An 18,333-nucleotide genomic window follows, 5' to 3' on the forward strand; every position below is an offset into this window, starting at 1 on the left:
ATACTGAGAATGGGCCACTGGATCTAGCTCAGTATTGTCAACACTGACTATCAGTAGCTGTCAGGGTATCAGACAAGGGGCATTCCCAGTCCAACCTTGAGATGTCAGGGCTTAAACCTGGGATTGTCTGGTCTACCACTGTTCTGTGGTTCTTCGGCTTGTACCTATCTAAAGAGTTCTTCCTCACACTTAACAAGCACGCTAAAAGCAAGAACAAAAACACCAGAACCATCAACATTCTGTGCCATGAAAAGCCCTTGGGCAATTCCTACCATATGTAGCACCATTGTTTGATTCCAACATGGTGTAAATTGCTGCAGAGGCCATGTGGCCCTCCACTTTTAAAAAACTGGTTTAAGCAGTGCTTTTATTCTGGGGGTACTCAAGAGCACACCATTCCTGCACCTTTAAAAAAAAAAAGTTTAAAATGTGGCACTTACTATAACAACTTCATGGTGAGTACTGGCACCTTCCCCCCCCCCCAAAAAAAAACAACGGCCCTGGGTTTAAAGGAAGATTATTGGAACCCTGAACCCATTTTCAGGGATGGGTGGATTATAGAGTATTTTAACCCTATATATTTATGTGGTGTTTTGTGACAATTTTGTTGGCTAAATAAAGGCAGCGCCTTCACAGTGGGGGGCATATAAAGTCCCAAAAAATCCGGATGTCAGAAAACCTACTCGAATCTGAAAAGCGCAAATTCAAAATAACTACAGTACTATAAACCCTAGTGAATCGCCGTGTCTTTCACCGGAAGTACCACTCTAGTATTTCGAAACTCCATGCTCCTCCCTTCCGCCTCCATGCGCTCTTTAATTCGTCGTGCGCTCCCTTCCCGCCGTCCCGCCGCTTCCATCTTTGTCACTGGCAGCGAGGCGAGCGCAAGCGGAGTAAGATGAAGCCGACCAGGAGGCCTCGGTTAGCCAGGAAGTAAGATGGGGGCTGGAGCGCGAGGGACGATTGCCGCTCGGTGACTGGCTCGGGCGGGTGGCCGAGAGGCCCCGCCCCTTGGCCCGAGGGTTTCGCCCGGACACCGTGAGGAGAAGCCGAGGAGGCAGAGCCGGAGCGGGGGTCGAGCGCGAGGCAGCCTGCTAGGGGGCGCGCTGGGGCCGGGGCCGCTGCCTGGGGCCAGGAAGAGAGTGGCTCCTCAGGGGACGGGACGGCGGACGCCCAACCGCCGCCAGGAGGTGAGTGAGGGGCGCGGGGCGGGGCCTATGAAAGGAGGAGGGGCCTAAGCACCTTCTATGGGGGGCTCGTGGGGTGGGGGTGCAAGGTGCGTGATGAAAGCGGGAGCTGATGTTTAGGGACACGAAGAGCCGGGCCCCCCGAGATTCGTTTGTAGGGAGGGGAGCAGGTATGTGTGGTGTGTTCAGAATTGGGGGAAGGGCCCACGATATTTTATTAATTTATTTATACCCCGCCTTTTCCCCCCTGGTGGGACTAAAAACAGAAACAGCTGAGTGTTGTATTATGTGTGTTTCTGGCCGGGGGTGGTGTCTATGTTATAAGGTTTATGAGAGCGTTGATTACAATGGGGATGGACTCCTATTGGGGTGAGGAGGTCATGTGAAGGGGAAAGGGCCAAAGCACCCCATAGGGAAGAGGTAACGTTGTGGGGAGTAGGCTTGTTCCTGTGAGGCAGATTACCTGGGGGGGGGGGAGAGTGGAGAGGAAATAGGGTGAAGGGCGGTCAACAAAGTATTATAGTAATAAATACTAAGTTTCCAGGGCAGGTTACAACTATTAAAACACAACATTAATATGAAAGCACAACATTAACGTGCAACAAAAACACGAAACTTTTTTAATATAAAAAAACCAGTTCAAAATTACAAAAGCAAGGTTGGTCACAAAAATATACTGTACATCTCAAGTGTCAAAAGTGGAAAACAAAAATGCTACAAGGGGCTTGGAAGAAGAGGGGTGGGAATAGGGATGTGGGCTGCAGATTTGGAGCAGGAGAAAGAGGATTTGGGGCATATTAAAAAGAGTATTTGGGGGAGCAGGCAGGGGACCAAGGTGGGTTCATTGGGAACTCTGCACTAGTTTATGGAGGAGCTATGAAGCAGACTAGAATTTGTTGAGCACGTGGGTAGGAGCATGCTAAAGGTACTATTGGGGCTCATAGACTGTGGAGATGAAATTATGTAAGGCTTTGGGTGGGAGGAAGAGGATATGAGAAGGATGCTAGTGCAGTCTTGTAGATTGTATAAGGATAGAAGTTGCTTCTGGAGCACAGGGGTTGCCAACCTTTTGGGGCCCATTTCAACCAGAGAAACTTGCAGGTACCTCCACGCCTGCAATCTCCTCTATTGGCTATAGTAGAATAGGTCTTTCAAGGCTGATTTCAGGGGTGGGGGTGGGGAGAGAAGGGAACCTCCAGGCACCAGGGAAGTCCTCTGAGGTGTCATATATGCCTGTTGGTACTCAGCCTCATAGGTGCTGATATCGGTTGTCCATAAATTTCCCCAGCTTATTTTTTCACACAACCATGTGTCTGCTGCATGGTGATAAACCTTGGCGTTTGTCACCTGGAAGCCCTTTCTTTTTCTCCTAAATAAGTTTCTAGTTCATGGATATAAAGAGGTGAAAGCGGTGTCAAAGACTTGAGCATACCTGCCAAAATTACAACCTGCCGAGCGAAACACAGACCGCCAGCCATTTATGGTGGCACCTTGGAGCCACAGTCATACTCCTGGTTCTGCTGCCTACCACCAAATGTGATGAGAGAGAGAGTAAACAACCATTCCAGGCAACCCACAATAGGTTGCAAGAGGGTTGCAAGAGGGCAACAATAGGTTGCAAGAGTTGCTGCATTGGGCTTTGTGGGTTTCGAAATATGTAGAAATGAGCACAGGAGTTGAGCGGACAGATTAGATAATATTTATGCTAATTCCACATACAGCAGTGTGCTGGGATTGTATTTCTATAGCACTCTGCAGAGTGTTATGTGAATCTTGGTACTTTGGTCCTGCTTTGTGGAATTTTGCTTTGTGATTTGTACTGATATATTTAGCATGTCCTCCAACATCTACTCTAGAATTCACAATACCTGACTCTCTTCTTCTCAGTTTTTCTGTGTAATCACGTGACTCTGCAGACTTGCAAGCCATGGCCTTGTTCCATGGTAGGACTTGGTTCCCCCCACTGTGAACGGGGTGGTGGAGGGAGATGTTGAAGTAGGTGCATTGTAGAAAGGCTCCAGCTACTAACACCACAATATTTGTTTCTTGTTTTGGGGAAAGAAGCTACGTAAATGTTAAACTACTTGGCTACCCTAAGTTCCTTTAGCCTTTGCAGAGATGAGTTCAGAATTAAAATTAGCAGTGCCTGCTGCCTTCCCAGTTGTTTGACTTCTTACTGTCCCTCGAGAACTGTGTCAAGTGGGGTGGGCCCTTGCTCAGCTCCTGTTCTGGGCAAGTTCCAGAGCCTTGTCTTTTTTTTCTCCACTAGAGCACAAAAGCCCCAACTTCATTGGCCAAAGAATCACGTTTAAAGAGAGCTGCAGCTTTTTATAAACTTGGGCTTGTTTATACTGCTGAAGTGAAACATCTCCCTTAAAAAAAAGCAAAACTGGATTTCTTAGCCCGCTTTTAATAGAAGAATTATATGCAAAGCAGCATTCAAAAAATTAAATACCAGAAACTAACAAAAAGGAACTGAAAATATCAACAAATAAAATGCAACACTATCTTAAAAATAAGAAATGCAGATGGCTATATATAAGCCAGCAGGCTGTAGAGAATGGGGATGGTGAGAAATGTTTAAGAAATGGTGATGGTCACGACCTCAGATAGCTTTAGAGAGTTAGCCAAGTTCATAAAGTTCAGCAGACAGTGATACTTAAGACTATTGAGCTCCACTCCAGCTATGTATGAGAATAACAGGAGGGACAACTGATCTCCACAGGAAGGGAATTCACAACTGGGGCACTGCTACCACCACAAAGGTCTTACTTTGTGTCACCACCCTACAGGCCATACCTGTCAGGGGGACCGTGAGCAGGTCCTCCCTTGATAATCTTGAAGCATCTTCTTGGTGGCAAGTACTGAGGAAAGTTTTCCTTTAAATACTTGAGTCTCAAGCTCTTCAGGGCTTTAAGTACCAGTGGCGTATTATCTCTAACTTGCTGTGGTGCATAACGACATGACAGCTACATTCTGCATGAGCTACAGCTTCCCAACCATCTTCAAGAATAGCCCTGGGGTATGGAACCTAAAAGCATCCAGCTGGCCACTGGTGGATTAGAAAGACTCCCTTCTTAGAGTTTGGCTAAGAAGTGGATTTCTACCATGTAGGAGCCACCACTAAGGAAACTGCATCTCAGCTGATTTGTAAACAAAGTGCAAGGCTACATCAGTGAATCTTACAAGGTGGGAAGGAAGATGTGGGAGAATAGGATTTCTGAGTTTGTGGAGGATTCTAACCATTTCAGATGAATAAGCCAATAGATTTTATTATCAGGGTCATTAGCCCTTATGGCAGCGGTTCTCAACCGGTGGGTCCCCAGATGATGTTGGACTACAACTCCCATCATCCCTGAGCTCTGGCCTTGCTAGGGGTGATGAGAGTTGTAGTTCAACAAAATCTGGGGACCCACAGGTTGAGAAAGGCAGCTGTATGGTCTTGTGTGCATCTTATGTCTTAACCTCTTTGTTGCTCTCCTTACACCTCCTAAGTGCTGCCCACAGAGGCCAGGTCTCACTTAAAATGTATTGACACAAGTTATTGGTCTACAGTATTTGCTAGCTGCTGGTCCACAATTTACATTTGCAATTTTGGAAGAACAGGTTAGTAAAAAAAATAAGCTAATAATCTGAAGACTTATTTGTAAATTTGCCATATTTTGCGCTTCAAATGACGTTTAGGCTAGCCTTCATCTGCAGCAGGTGGAAGAGAGTGTGTGTGTTGGGGGGTGTATTTTAAAGCTGCCTGAAAATAGAAAATCAGCAGAGTAGGGAAAAGGCCTTGGTTGAACTAGAACCTATTCCCTGGTGGCTTAATTAATTTCCTATTTTCAGGGAGCATTTTCCATCCTATTTGGTCGCAGCAGAGGGAGAGATAGGAAGCCAGGCTTTCATCAGCCCTGCTGTGGAGGGTCTAATTCCACTTGACACCTCTTCACTTTTTTCATTCCAGAATCATTGAACTGGAAGGGGTTCAAAGGTCAACCCCTGCCAATGAAGGAAATCTTAGTAACTTTAAGAGCTTCTGCTGGAGCTGGGGAGGACCTTGAGCCTTGGCAAGCCGCTGCCTATCAGAATAGATCCTAATGGGCAAAATGGACATTGATCTGGCTTGGCATAAGCCAGCTTCTTGCATTCCTATGCACACAGCTATAAATGACTGAATAGGACACATTTTCTTGGTTAGAGATGTGAAGGAGAGGAGCACGATGGTCAAAGAAAAATGTGACTTGAGGAAGCTCCCTCTTCCATCCGCAGAATTTGCCCTGTGGATGGACTTCGGTCTGTGCAGCTGAGATGGAATGTAGAACTGAATATCAGAATGGGGTTGCTTCTGCAGATTTCTGAGAATTTCAGCTGTCATTTAAAATCAGGTTTCTAGTCTTCAGGATTGTAGAGCAAAACCTACAATATTTTAGGTTTTGCAAAGGAATAAATGGTAGAGAGCATATCATCTATAGTGGGGTGAGATTCTTGCCATGCTGGTCGCCATAGCTCTCTTCTCTGCCTTACCTCCATCCCCTGTTAACACATAGCGCTTATTATGAAATATAATCTGTTCTCTTTACTTTACAGAAGGTTGGTGTCAGGAAGGGAAGAACTCTGACAGTTTGGCAATAGCTGGGAACTCAACATGCATGGGGAGAGGATCTCATCTTTGCCCACAAATCCTCCTGCACTACATGTTCAGTAAAAGGTACAATTTAGTAGCTACATTTTTTGCCTCTCCTTAGATGAGTTCTGTTGGGAAGAAGGGAGATATATAAATCCAATAAATAAACATCTCTTCATCCAGAATTTTGTGCTGCTTGAGAATGACTCGGTTCAGGCAGCAGGCAAGCCAAAGAGCCGAAATAAAGTCCAGCAGGGGAATGGTCTCCCAGCCTCACTTTTTGGAACAATCATCAATATAAGAAAGGGGCCACTACTACGTGGCATGCCCAATTCCCATTCCTAATAGCTTGTTGAAAAAGGACATTGAGGTCAATTTGTACTGAAAGCTGCCATTAACTTTTAGTGTCTTTATGTTCTTTTAGTTTATGCTGATTCCTAGTCCTTGTGTTTGTTGGGATATTTCTGATGCCAAAAATAAAAAATAAAATTCTGCAATTACACCATGGCATTTTGGAAGTGCAGCCCTGATAGCCCTGCAGATTAAGTAGCTGTGCCTGATTGATACAGCACACTCCATTTTCAGAATTTGAATATTTTGCTTGCAAAATTATCAGCATTTTTTAAAAAGTGATGAACTTTACATCAAATGTATTGGCATAGTCCTCCCATCATTACCCGAGTTCAGACATCATATTCTAATTCCCCAAATCATGGCTTTCAGCACATGTCAAATCAGAGGTAAATGCCGCTGAACTTTGTGGAACTTACTCCCAGTTAAGCAGAGCTACTATTGGAGCCTTAGAAGATCTGGAACGTGCTTCAGATGTGTGTGCATGCTTCTCCCCTTGTGCTCACTGATTCCTCCATTCCCAAGTTTCTTCTGTTAATAGTTTGTTGTGTTGTCTGAAGTAGAGGTAGCACTTGCCTCCAATCCCTGGTTGGAAACCCTTGTTTTAAAGGTCAGGGCACTGGACATTGTAGCAAAAAATGGCTAGAAAATACTTGGAAATGGAAGAAGGGAACTGGAGTCCTTGCCAGAAAGAGGGAATCAAAGACAGGAGCTTATGTCACATTCCCACATCTCCAAACTGGTTTGGGAGAATTGTCAAAACTGAGTCATCTGGAGGGCATCAGGTTTGCAAAGGCTGGTCTAGAGAATAAAATGAATTTATCTGAGCTACACAGGTAAAACCTGAACATGGACCCGCCCAGTTTCCTTTCAATCTGGGAAAGCTGTCAGGAAAGAGACCTTGGCTTTCTTCCCAGCAAATGGGCAGGTTTTCTAGAAGAGCCAGTTTAAGGTTGTGTTGTGAACTCAGAAGCAGTATGGACACAGTTGCTCCTGAGACTTCCATTGCTGCTCTAAAGGAGTAAGAAATGGAATGAAACATTCTGAGAAAATACTGACTACTAGTTTATATAGTTTGGCCCTGTCTTCTCAAAAGGCAAATGTGTGAGGTTTTTTGTGGCTTGAGAAGCAAAAAAAAAAAGAAAAGAAAAGGAAAAGCAAAACCTTTAAGAATGCTGTAGCATTTGGAATCTGCTTGAGACTGTACTGAAAAGAAATACTGCAAGTTGTATCTATTATGTGAATTAGGCCAGTTTGCAGAGAAATCTTGTTTTGCATAATTCATATTTTTTCTGGTGAAAGGTGGTGGTTGTGCAAATAGCTGAGGTTCTCACCATTACTGCTGCTGCACCACCACTGAAAATCATAGAAATCAAGTGGACACTATAAAATATTGCAGCACCTAGGAACTGCAAAGGATGGCAACCAGGTTATATGGTGCTCAGCTGATTAATCAATTTGTTTTATTTAAAATATGCCCTCAACTGGGTGGCAGATTTTTTTCAGTATCTTTCACACAATTTAAAGGAGCTAGCAAAACCAAGTGATGTATGCCATCTTAGAGGCATTCCTACTTCTCTTATAGGAGGGAATGCCCATCTGCCTGTTAGGGCCTGTGAATACATAATCTGAAACTGGAAGAGAGTGCCTTTGTCACAACTGCTATCATCTGCAAATTTATGGAGACTTGATAACATTCATATAATTATAAATCAGCAGCAATTTCTTTTAATTGGGTGGCAATCCTAATCAAAACCTTTTGAGAGCTAATATTCTGTAGAATTGCTTTCCATGGACTTCTAGAATTGGCTCACAGCACAAACTCCATGTGAGTTTGAGAGGTTGTGCTGGCTGAGACTGATGGGAGTTATGATCCAAAATAGCCAGTCCTAAACATTTGGAGGGCATTGGTTTGACGAAAGCTGCTGTGAGGCCTGGCTGATGGTTGATTAAATACCGTGGGCAGGTTTGGGCAGCTGAGTCTTAATCCCAAAGGAGCAGTTTGTCTAGGAATAATCAGTGTGTCCTTTCTGCCTCATTTCTAGGGGGCGTCAGCCATGGAGGACAAGCGCAACATCCAGATCATTGAGTGGGAGCACCTGGACAAGAAGAAATTCTACGTCTTTGGCGTCTGCATGACCATGATGATCCGGGTCAGTGTGTACCCCTTCACGCTTATCCGGACGCGGCTGCAGGTCCAGAAGGGAAAGAGCCTCTACAATGGGACCTTTGACGCCTTTGTCAAGATCCTGCGGGCAGAAGGGGCAGCTGGGCTCTACCGGGGCTTCTTGGTCAACACCTTCACCCTGATCTCAGGCCAGTGCTACGTGACGACGTACGAGCTCACTCGCAAGTACTTCTCTCAGTACACCAGCAGTAACGCAGTCAAGTCTCTGTTGGCCGGTGGCTCAGCCTCCCTCGTGGCCCAGAGCATCACGGTGCCCATCGATGTGATCTCCCAGCATTTGATGATGCAACGGAAAGGCGAGACCATGGGCCGGTTCAGAGTGCAGACCCACGAGGGGAAACGGTTCCCGGTCTTCGGACAAACGCGGGACATCATCGCGCAGATCTTCAAGGCCGACGGGCTGAGGGGGTTCTACAGGGGCTATGTGGCCTCCCTACTCACTTACATTCCCAACAGCGCCGTCTGGTGGCCCTTCTACCATTTCTATGCAGGTGAGAAACCAAAGCAGTCTTTGGACTTCCCTTCTGTTCGTTTCTCTGGTAGTGATCAGAACTCACCCTCTGCCTTTGCAAGCTCTATGCAGGCTGGGACCAGAGGAACTGCAGGAACTGCTCCCATACAAACCCCAGTCCAAATGTTAAGAATGCCAATCTGGCCCCTGCTCCCAGCTGCCTCCTACCTTCTGAGATGGCGTCAGTAGTGGTGACTGAAACCAGAACCTTTTAGGAACCAGAACCCAATTTAGTTCAGAGATTGTGGAACTCCTTCCCCAGATGTGTTTGGCAAGCATCTCATTTTTCTCTTTTACGACTGAAAGCATCTATTGTCAACTCAAACCATCATTCATTTATTATTACGGTGTTATTATCTGCTCTTCACCTTAAGTTTCCAGGGCAGGTTACAGCAATTAAAGCACAACATTAATATTAAAACACAATATTGTGCAATGTTAAAAACAGCTTTAAACAACTTAAAAATTACAAGAATAAGTTGCTAAGAAGACACATCCTGGGTCGCAACCCCTATGTTACTTGCTGAGCTCTTTTTTATTGTTGGTGGTGGGGGGGGTTGCATGAATTTAAGTTGCTTTTACAAGTAAGACCTGCAACAAAATGTTGCTGTAAGAGGCATTGTCCCATACGAGGCTCCTCCCAATTTCAAACAAGAGCCTTGTAGCACTGTTGAGGCCTCTTGCAGCGGAGTTTCAGGAAGTGGGAAAGGGTCACAGCCTCTGCTGTGTTGTATAACTCTAGAGGGATTAGGTGAAGGGCTGGCTGCCAGCCCCAAACCTGAGTAATTAAATGCTATATAGGCTTGTCTGAGGTGAAAGAGAAAATATGCCCTTTTAACCTTTTCTCTTAACTTTCCCCGCATACTGCAGGGAAGGGAGTTATGCCCCCTAACCCTATTCCTCCCCTTTTCTAAAGGTACAAGCTGTTGTAGAGATGAGTCAGCCAACTACCTCTCTCCCACTGCCTTCCATCATTCTCCTTTTCCTTTTTCAGTTGATACTTAACATTTCTGTGTCTCAACCATAATTTAATTTATAGACAACCAGTCGTGTCTGATGTCTGGTTCCTTTGCGCACACAGACACAATCCATTTCCCCCCTCCTCCGGGGTAGAAGTGAGAGCTGCCTATGGAAAATAATGGAGAAATCCAGGATTTTAGCATAGGTGATTAGGCAGCAGTATATCCCACTCCATCTCCAAAGGTAGCAGCGAAGGAAAGAGATCTTTTATTTGGCATTCTGTGTCTGGATCTGGAACTTCCAAATTCACAGTGGGGTGAGTTAGTATTACTTATCCCTATAGGCTCAATTGTTGTCAACATTCCATACCTTCTAGAGGTGTACAGGCCTTTGTGAACCTGTTTACTGGGCTTTAAATGTTTTTTTAAAAATAATTTGAGCCACCTTGGGAACCAGTTGGTGTAAAGGCTGTATATTAGTTCCCCTCCCCCCACCCAAAAATTGGTTTTGAGCTTATGTTGGAAAAGGCTATCTGTTGAATGCATGTGCACATCTGAAATGTGAATGCCAAGGAAAGCTCAAGACTATTAGCTGGTTTTGCTACAGAAGGCTATTGCAGGTAAGGGTATGTATACAAAAAGCCAAGTGGCCATGTTGCTCCTTCAGGGGAAAAAACCTGTGGTGTGAGTAAGAAGACTCCTGATTAGCATAAGCCCCAAAATTGCAATGTATTCTGCAACCTTTCAGGCTTTATGGAACTCTTCTCCAACCCAAGTACTGGGTATAACCCCCTTTCCCTGAAACAACATAGAAGAGGGTGGTAGAGAAAATACATTGCTGGGTATGATGGTAGCTCCTGTTTGCTAGTTGTGACAGTCTTGAGATGAAAAGGAAGAAGCATTTTGCAGATTTAATTAGGTTAGGCTGTGCCTGGGGCCCACAAGTCCCGTACTGCAGCAAGACATCCTGCGATAAATAAACAATGGCTGCTCTTTGTTGACTAAAAGTGGGGGAGAGAACATGAAAGTTTGCATGTTACTCTGGGATTACCGTTTTTAAAACTGGCCTTAATAATGATACTGTCTCACTATCCTGTGTGTGGATTAGGAAAAAACAAAAAGCATTTGATACAAGTTCATATAAAACAGCCAGCCACTAAAGGGTTCTGCCTTTCCTTTTTATTTAAATGCTTTTCCTGTTGCAGTTGGAAAACATTTGGCAAAGCACCAGTAATCTAAAACAGAAAAATGTCACTTCGGACTATCCCTGCCGGATCTGAGTTTTCCATCCAGCCCAGCCTTTCCCCCCCTAACAGCAGCTACCAAACAGGTGCTTCCAGTTAGGACCAGAAGGCAGCAGCCCTCCCCTGTGCTCTGCCTTCACCACCAGCACAGTGAGGTAGATTTCCCCTGACTGTGGAAGCACAAATGGCACAGCATATATGTTGCTATACATAACCTGGCTCTCACTCCTCTTTCCAGAACAGCTTTCCAGCCTGACACCCAAGGACTGTCCACACTTACTCCTCCAAGCCATATCTGGGCCAATGGCCGCTGCGACAGCTTCCACTCTCACCAACCCCATGGATGTCATCCGGGCTCGCGTGCAGGTAAGAGCATCCTACGGCCGAATAAAGCATCCAGCCAATGCAATTCTGGGCTGCATCAATAGGAGTATAGCATCTAGATCAAGGGAAGTAATAGTGCCACTGTATTCTGCTCTGGTCAGACCTCACCTGGAGTACTGTGTCCAGTTCTGGGCACCACAGTTCAAGAAGGACACTGACAAACTGGAACGTGTCCAGAGGAGGGCAACCAAAATGGTCAAAGGCCTAGAAACGATGCCTTATGAGGAACGGCTAAGGGAGCTGGGCATGTTTAGCCTGGAGAAGAGGAGGTTAAGGGGTGATATGATAGCCATGTTCAAATATATAAAAGGATGTCACATAGAGGAGGGAGAAAGGTTGTTTTCTGCTGCTCCAGAGAAGCGGACACGGAGCAATAGATCCAAACTTCAAGAAGGAAGATTCCACCTAAACATTAGGAAGAACTTCCTGACAGGAAGAGCTGTTCGACAGTGGAATTTGCTGCCAAGGAGTGTGGTGGAGTCTCCTTCTTTGGAGGTCTTTAAGCAGAGGCTTGACAACCATATGTCAGGAGTGCTCTGATGGTGTTTCCTGCTTGGCAGGGGGTTGGACTCGATGCCCCTTTTGGTCTCTTCCAACTCTATGATTCTATGATTGTTTTAAATTATCTTGGCAGGGGCTCATGGTAGACTAGGTGTTCCTTGGTGGCCTCTCCTGTGCTTGAACTAGATGACCTTCAAATTACTTTCCAGCTTTGTGATCCTGTCCATATATTCAGGTCTCATACTTTACAGGTAAATTTCACCATTTTGAGTCCTGCTCAGAAATGGAAGGATGCTGAGGCTCTGGTGAAGTTTGGTTCTGTTAGCTGGTCCCAGTCAGCAGCCTCTAGTGTCTGCATTTTGGACTAACTCCAGCTTCTAGTCAGAATCTTCAAGAACAGCAGACCCTCAAATAATGCAGTGTGGTAGTTCAACCTACAGTTTTCCAGAGTACGGATCGCTCTTGGCAGCCTATTTCTATTGAGGTGGTGGTTGCGGGTGGTGCAGCAGTCTTGACTCATGAAAGGCGCTCTGCGGCTGCTTGGGTCTTTAGTGGCAAAGCTGGTGTCAAGACCACCTCCAGAAGGTATGTTTGAATGTTTAGGGCAGCCTTTTCCAACCTGGTGCCCTCCAGATATTTTGGACTACAACTCCCAAGTCAGCCAGGTTGGGCATTTAATTCTGCCAGAGTACTGAAGCTCAACTGATTTATACTGTACTTCCAAGGCATGTAGTGTGAGGTAGAAAAGCACCTGATCTGGGGAGAGCGGTGGAGAGTCATCCCTGCTGTACCACTGCATTTCTGATTAATCCTGAGTCTTTCTGAAACACAGCATCAGGGTCTGCTCCAGTCAGGCTGCCCTCCCACTGCCACTATAGGGCCATCTTTAATTTTCATGTAAGTTGTTTTAATATTATAGAATTGTAAACCTCCTTGGGTGCCCATGCAGAAAAGCAGTATGTAACACAACAAATAAGCAAACATGACGTTGGCCCAGGCTCTTGTAGGTGACAGGGCAGTATCTTGGCAACTGCACATCTAGGCCAGCCACACTTTGTGGGCCCCAGGCCAGGCTGTTGAAAGCTTGATAGCTAAGGGTTCTGAAGTAGCCATGTGTTATCTTGGCTACTTGTGCGTGAAAGGCAGTCTTGCTTTATAATATGTAAATAAAATAGAAATACAATGAAAACATTGAAAAGAGAATGAATTTGGCACAATTCCATTGTTTCTGTAACTTACCGTATTGCCCCAAATATAAGCCACACTCCCCCCCCCAAAAAAATTCTGACTGTGAAAAGTTAAAGTGTGGCTTGTATTCGCAACCTTACCAAAATTGGCTGAAACAGACATAGTGAACCCTGCCCTTAACTCTTTTAACTCCTGCTGGAGTCCTGGCAAGCGGGGGTGGCAGGTGTTGCCACTTTGCGCTTCCCACTGTTCGTCTCAGCTGTTGTGGGGGGGGTTGTTGCCCACCCAGTGCCGGGAGCAGTGGGACAGCGAGTGCCAGTGGGGGCTGCCACGCCACCGCCATGCGATCCCCCTCTGCCTGCCCCGCCGCTTGCCACTCCGGACGTAGGGCGGGCACCCCGTGGCTCCATTAACAGCAGCAGGGCAGGCAGAGGGGGATTGCATGGCAGTGCTGCCACAGCTGCCCCTACTGGCACTTGCTGTCCCACCCCGTCTGACGTAGTGCGAGAGGCGAGCTGCGTCCCCCTCTCAGAATGTCTCTTCTTGCCCATCTGGCCACCACCGCGGTTTCTATTTCTTTCCAATTTTATATTGAATTTTAAAGGTGCAGCTTATTTGCAGGTGCGGCTTATATTTGGGCCAATATGGTATCTGGATCTTGGGCTTTTCTTAGCATTGAATATGGTTGTTTTGATGGGTGGGGTGGGTCGTAGAAGCATAGAATTGTAGAGCTTAATGGGACCCCCAGGGTCATCTAGTTCTACTCCCTTCAGTGCAAGAATCTCAGCTAAATGATACATGACCGTTGGCCACTGAATTTCTGCTTAAAAACCACCAAGGAAGGAGAGTCCACTCTTGGGAGTATTTTCCACTGTCAAAGAGCTCGTAACATCAGAAAGCTCTTAACTGATGTTTAGTTGGAATCTCCTTTCTTGTAACTTGAATCCTTTGGTTCGATTCCTAGCTTCTGGAACAGGAGGAAACAAGCTTGCTTGGTTTGTCCAGTTTTTTATCCTGTGTTGTTTCCATGTGAACCTCTGACTTTGTGGCTGTTCTTTTCTCCCGCTCAGGTGGAAGGCAAGAGCTCCATTGTTCTCACTTTCAAGCAGCTGGTAGCAGAGGAAGGGCCCTGGGGCCTGATGAAAGGCCTCTCGGCCCGCATCATCTCAGCCACCCCTTCCACCATTGTCATCGTGGTGGGCTACGAGACTCTGAAGAAACTGAGCCTCCGTCCAGAGTTGGTGGACTCAAGGCACTGGTAGCAAAACTGGGGAAGGGGGAGTCAGACTTGGTTGTAATCTCTTGGACCATTGGCATGGTTGAAAAGCCACCAAAAAGGGAGCCCGGAGAGCTTTCTAACAAGTATTTGTTAGTGAAGGATGAAATGCAAAGGACAGTATATAAAAAGTCCCCTTCCCCAGTATTTCTCTACCCCTTTGGATTGATTGCAGCATTCTGTAAAAGAAAGCACCTACTGTAAAAACTCCTTGCTCATATGTGAAGGAACCCCTGCGCCTCTTCTTTATTCCTTTTTGAATTAAAAGGAAACACCACAACTAAACGAATGAAGCAAAACAACACAATCTTCTGAAAATGCGTTTTTATTCTTTGTTTTGCCAAATTCCTACCTTGGAAGACTTTGTGCGATTTGCCGCCACCACCTGTGAGCTGCAGAAACTGCCACTTGCAGCAGCAACAGTACACACCTCCTGGAAAGAAGTCATTAGTAAATATATATATATATATCCCCTCAGACACCCCTCCAAAACGTCTACAGATTTAAGATTTGAAAGCGGGGAGATATACCAAAAGCAAGGCGTTCCTTTTGAGAGTCTGCAGCAGTAGTGGTGCACAGTTGTACTTTTGGTACGTGCATGCATCTTCTGGGATTAAAGTCCTCTCGGGGAGGACGCACCCTTTATTCTGTGGCCTTTGCAAATGTGAGTGTTAAAAAAAGGAAGAAGATTCCTATCCTAAAATTGTTTCCCCTTTCCTTTTAAGCACAATGAAATCTGCTCCCCCCCCCCCTTAGGATTCTTCTGAAAGGCAGAACATAATTATCTTGCTGAAAAAAGTTGTATAATACTTCCTTTTTGATCTTTGTACAACTATGTCCCAATCACTGAATGAGTGTTTCATGAAAGTGTAGTAACTGGGAAGGAGCTCTACACCTGCTTTTGCAGCGGGCAAGAGTGGAAGCTTCTCCTTTTGTCTGGGCAGGGCAGCCTGTTGAGACTGCAGCCCTTTGCAGGTCTGGCTTCACCTTGAAGTTGCTTTGCCTTCCTGTTTCCGATCTAAGAGCTTTCAGCTGTTGGGCTAGTAGGAGAAGCAAGGCAACCCCCTTTCCAGTGATGGGCGTCTTTCCATTTTGTCCTCCCATCTTGTTTCTGTCACTATTTTCTCTATTGTGACTGGTGCTGATTCTGCATGTTATTTTTTTTTTTTTACCTTGCTCCCCAATGTCCACAGTGCTTTTGTAGCCATGTAAGTCTGTGAAAGGCTGCTGTTTGGGGAGTAGAGGTGGTAATGCCATGTTGGAAGTAAATTCACTTCTTTTCAAATGGATTACGGGGGTGGGCATCTTTGGAAGCAATACAGGGGAGGTGATATTCTCTGCACTTTGGACCTTTTCTCTAAAGTAAGCAATGTTTTTTTTAAAATATATATATATTAACTTGGATCAGAGTTTACTCTAGTGCCATAATCAGGAACCAAGAAAGGGGCTATAGATGGACCTCGTACTCTACAAATAAGTAAACCCTGTAAGTTTCTATAGGTTCTTTAAGTAAACCCTATAAACACTGTACTGTGGAAATTTTTTGGCATGTTGTGGGCCCTGGAAGCAAATATGTGGGCCAGTGTGTCCCTCCCCAACCCTCTTCTGATGCCTTTCCTGCTCCCCTGAACCTCAGTGCACCCCAGGCTGAGGCAGGGAGGTGTGCTGTACCAGACAAGGGATGGGGCAGGGGGTAGAACTAGACAAACAACCCCCTTCCACTTAAGGGCAGGAAAGTAAGAGGGATGAAATATCCCAAACTTGGCCAAAATCAGCTGTAATTAGGCAAAGTCTTGGACCTATCACCATAAGGTTTTGTACCCCATATACTTGGTTTAGTTCTTAGTGAGGCGGTAAGACATGTGCCTGGGGTGTAGTAGTGCAGTTGGAGGCTCATATGACTTTCCCCCCATATTTAAACCTCACAAAACCCTGTCAATAGAAAGTCAGTTTGCTACTTGAGCTTCCTTCTTAATGGGTGGTCACTCCCCCCTTTTTTTTAATAGAGGACCAGTCCATGTGAACCCCTCCTGAATCTGAAATGGTACAGCCCAGATAAGGTTCCCCACTCAGTCTCTTATAACTAGGCCTTTGAGTGTGGCATGGGCTTCTGTTGGTTTCAGTGGTGACCTGTTGGAGGACTGAAGGATCCCCCCCCCCCCCGGGGTTTTAATAAAGCAAATAAAGTAGGCGACCTTGGAGTCCTCATACTGCACGGTTATTTCATAGTCGGCAAATGCACAGGAAGCAGAACCAGGCCCACATTTTGGCTGCCTAGGAGTAGTGTTGACTGTGCAGAATACCCCCAACATGCCGGGAATTGTGTTGAATTTGATTTTTGCAAAGTGGGAGGCATTTTTGACTCCCCTTCCCTTTGTAAGAGCAGCAGTCAAAACATATTTCTTTCTCTTAATTTGTACACTTTTCTGTATTTTTAAGTTTCACAATAAACCTCCATTGCATTTTGCAATTGTCTTTGATGGGAGGTTGTTTACATGGTGATGTGTTAAGAGCACCTAGATGGTGTGGTGGATTAGCTTTTTCTGCGTAAGGGGTGGCTAACCCTTGATCCAGGGGCCTGACGTACTCCACCAAGTAAAATTTTCTTCCCCTTTGGTGGCAAAAGAATAAAATAAAGTAGGCACAATGTCCTGCGTGCTTGCATGCAAGTGTGTGTGCTCTAGTGTGGGGTGCCACACCCACTACTACTTTGCAGCCTCCTGGAGGGTCCCAAAAAACATTAGGCTCTCCTACTTCTAAGCTAAAGTGGCAAAGGAATATTATTATAATCTCAGGGGAGTTGGATGGTTTAATGCCCCACCCCTTCGAAAAGCTGCTGTGATGGTTTTGCAGTGGTATGTTACTTATGTCAGTTCACCTGCTATACGACCAACCCTTATGAAAATGCTTGGAGCCTTATCCGTGGATTGTATATAGAGTAGCCGATCCCTCGTGCTGGTTAAATGATGAACGGTTTGTGGCATGTGTTTTTCCTGGTGAGGTCCTATGCATATCTCAAGTACAAACAACCACTTTGGGCTGAAATCTCATTCCATTCTTTATCTTGACTTTGTTTTTTAAAGTGCAATGATACTCTGAATTATTATTTTTGTTTCCAGTCTTTAGTACACAGAGAATCTGTAGGGAGCTCCGTTGAACGGATCTGAGGAAGCTGTAGTGACTACCTTTAAAACAGAAGCAAACATGATCTGAGCATGGGTGCGTAGGGCCAACAGGAAATCTTCGACAGCCACAAGAAGTGAGGATTTGCCTGTCCGTGTCTTCTCTAAATGGGAAAAAATTCCAAGCGATCTCTGATATCTGTGCCTGCTGTTTCAATATGGAGTTTGAATGTATTTGTGTACATTAAAACAGGTTTCAATTTTGCACTGTAATAAGTCTTTGAAGTGTAATTAAAGTTTTTATTATTTATTTGACCCTTTTCCTGGTGAATCTTCTTTTGCTTATGATGTGGAAACAAATGACCTTTTACGCTCAACAGGGATGAAACGCTCCAAAATCAGGAGTGGGTAAATATTTTGCCCTCCAGATGTTGTTGAACTGACAACGCTGATCAACCTTGGCCAGCATGGCCTATGGTCAAGGGTGGTTGGCGCTGACATCCAATAACATCTTGACAGACATATGTTCCCTGTTCCTGCTTTAAAACAATGGCTTTCCAACTGCTTCTAGGCTAGCCTGGGGATTTGGAAGATTCTTGGGCACTGAAAAGATGGCCTTTGGATGAGCAGAATTCACCACAAGATAGTTTGCTCTGCTTTTTAGTGATCTTTCCCTACTAGAGCAGCTGGAAATGAAAATGAGGTCTTTTTTAGCATAACTGCCGTTTATATGGGGTGGTGGTGAGGTCAGACAAATCTCTCCAGCTTCCTGTGTGTGCACACTCCCTAACCCTTTGCACTGTGTAC

General features: G+C 45.4%; 1 protein-coding gene across 3 annotated transcripts; it reads left to right on the forward strand.

Annotated features, from left to right (window-relative positions):
- Positions 1–960: 960 nt before the first annotated feature.
- SLC25A44 (solute carrier family 25 member 44) lies at positions 961–17,841 on the forward strand. Of its 3 annotated transcripts, XR_014163704.1 has the most exons (6): positions 961–1,190; positions 5,766–5,886; positions 8,199–8,832; positions 11,299–11,421; positions 14,199–15,068; positions 17,524–17,841. XR_014163704.1 is itself a non-coding variant. In XM_081892485.1 (5 exons), the coding sequence occupies exons 3-5, from the start codon at positions 8,211–8,213 to the stop codon at positions 14,388–14,390; spliced, it is 942 nt and encodes a 313-aa protein (XP_081748611.1). In that variant the 5' UTR covers positions 961–1,190; positions 5,766–5,886; positions 8,199–8,210; the 3' UTR covers positions 14,391–14,528. The 3 variants fall into 3 exon arrangements, 2 of the variants coding, with proteins under 2 accessions (XP_081748611.1, XP_081748610.1); XM_081892485.1 differs by lacking the exon at positions 17,524–17,841 and having other exon boundaries at positions 11,294–11,421; positions 14,199–14,528; XM_081892484.1 differs by lacking the exons at positions 961–1,190; positions 17,524–17,841 and adding an exon at positions 1,268–1,357 and having other exon boundaries at positions 14,199–14,859.
- The last annotated feature ends 492 nt before the right edge of the window (positions 17,842–18,333 follow it).

The sequence above is a fragment of the Podarcis melisellensis genome (genome assembly GCF_964234715.1).
Source record: "Podarcis melisellensis genome assembly, chromosome: 16".
NCBI classification, from domain to species: domain Eukaryota; kingdom Metazoa; phylum Chordata; class Lepidosauria; order Squamata; family Lacertidae; genus Podarcis; species Podarcis melisellensis.

Coding starts and splice junctions, on each gene's coding strand:
- SLC25A44 (XM_081892484.1), top strand. CDS start 8,211: ATGGAGGACAAGCGCAACATCCAGATCATTGAGTGGGAGCACCTGGAC. Junction 8,833..11,298: donor CTTCTACCATTTCTATGCAG/GTGAGAAACCAA, acceptor TTTCCAGAACAG/CTTTCCAGCCTGACACCCAA. Junction 11,422..14,198: donor TCATCCGGGCTCGCGTGCAG/GTAAGAGCATCC, acceptor TCTCCCGCTCAG/GTGGAAGGCAAGAGCTCCAT.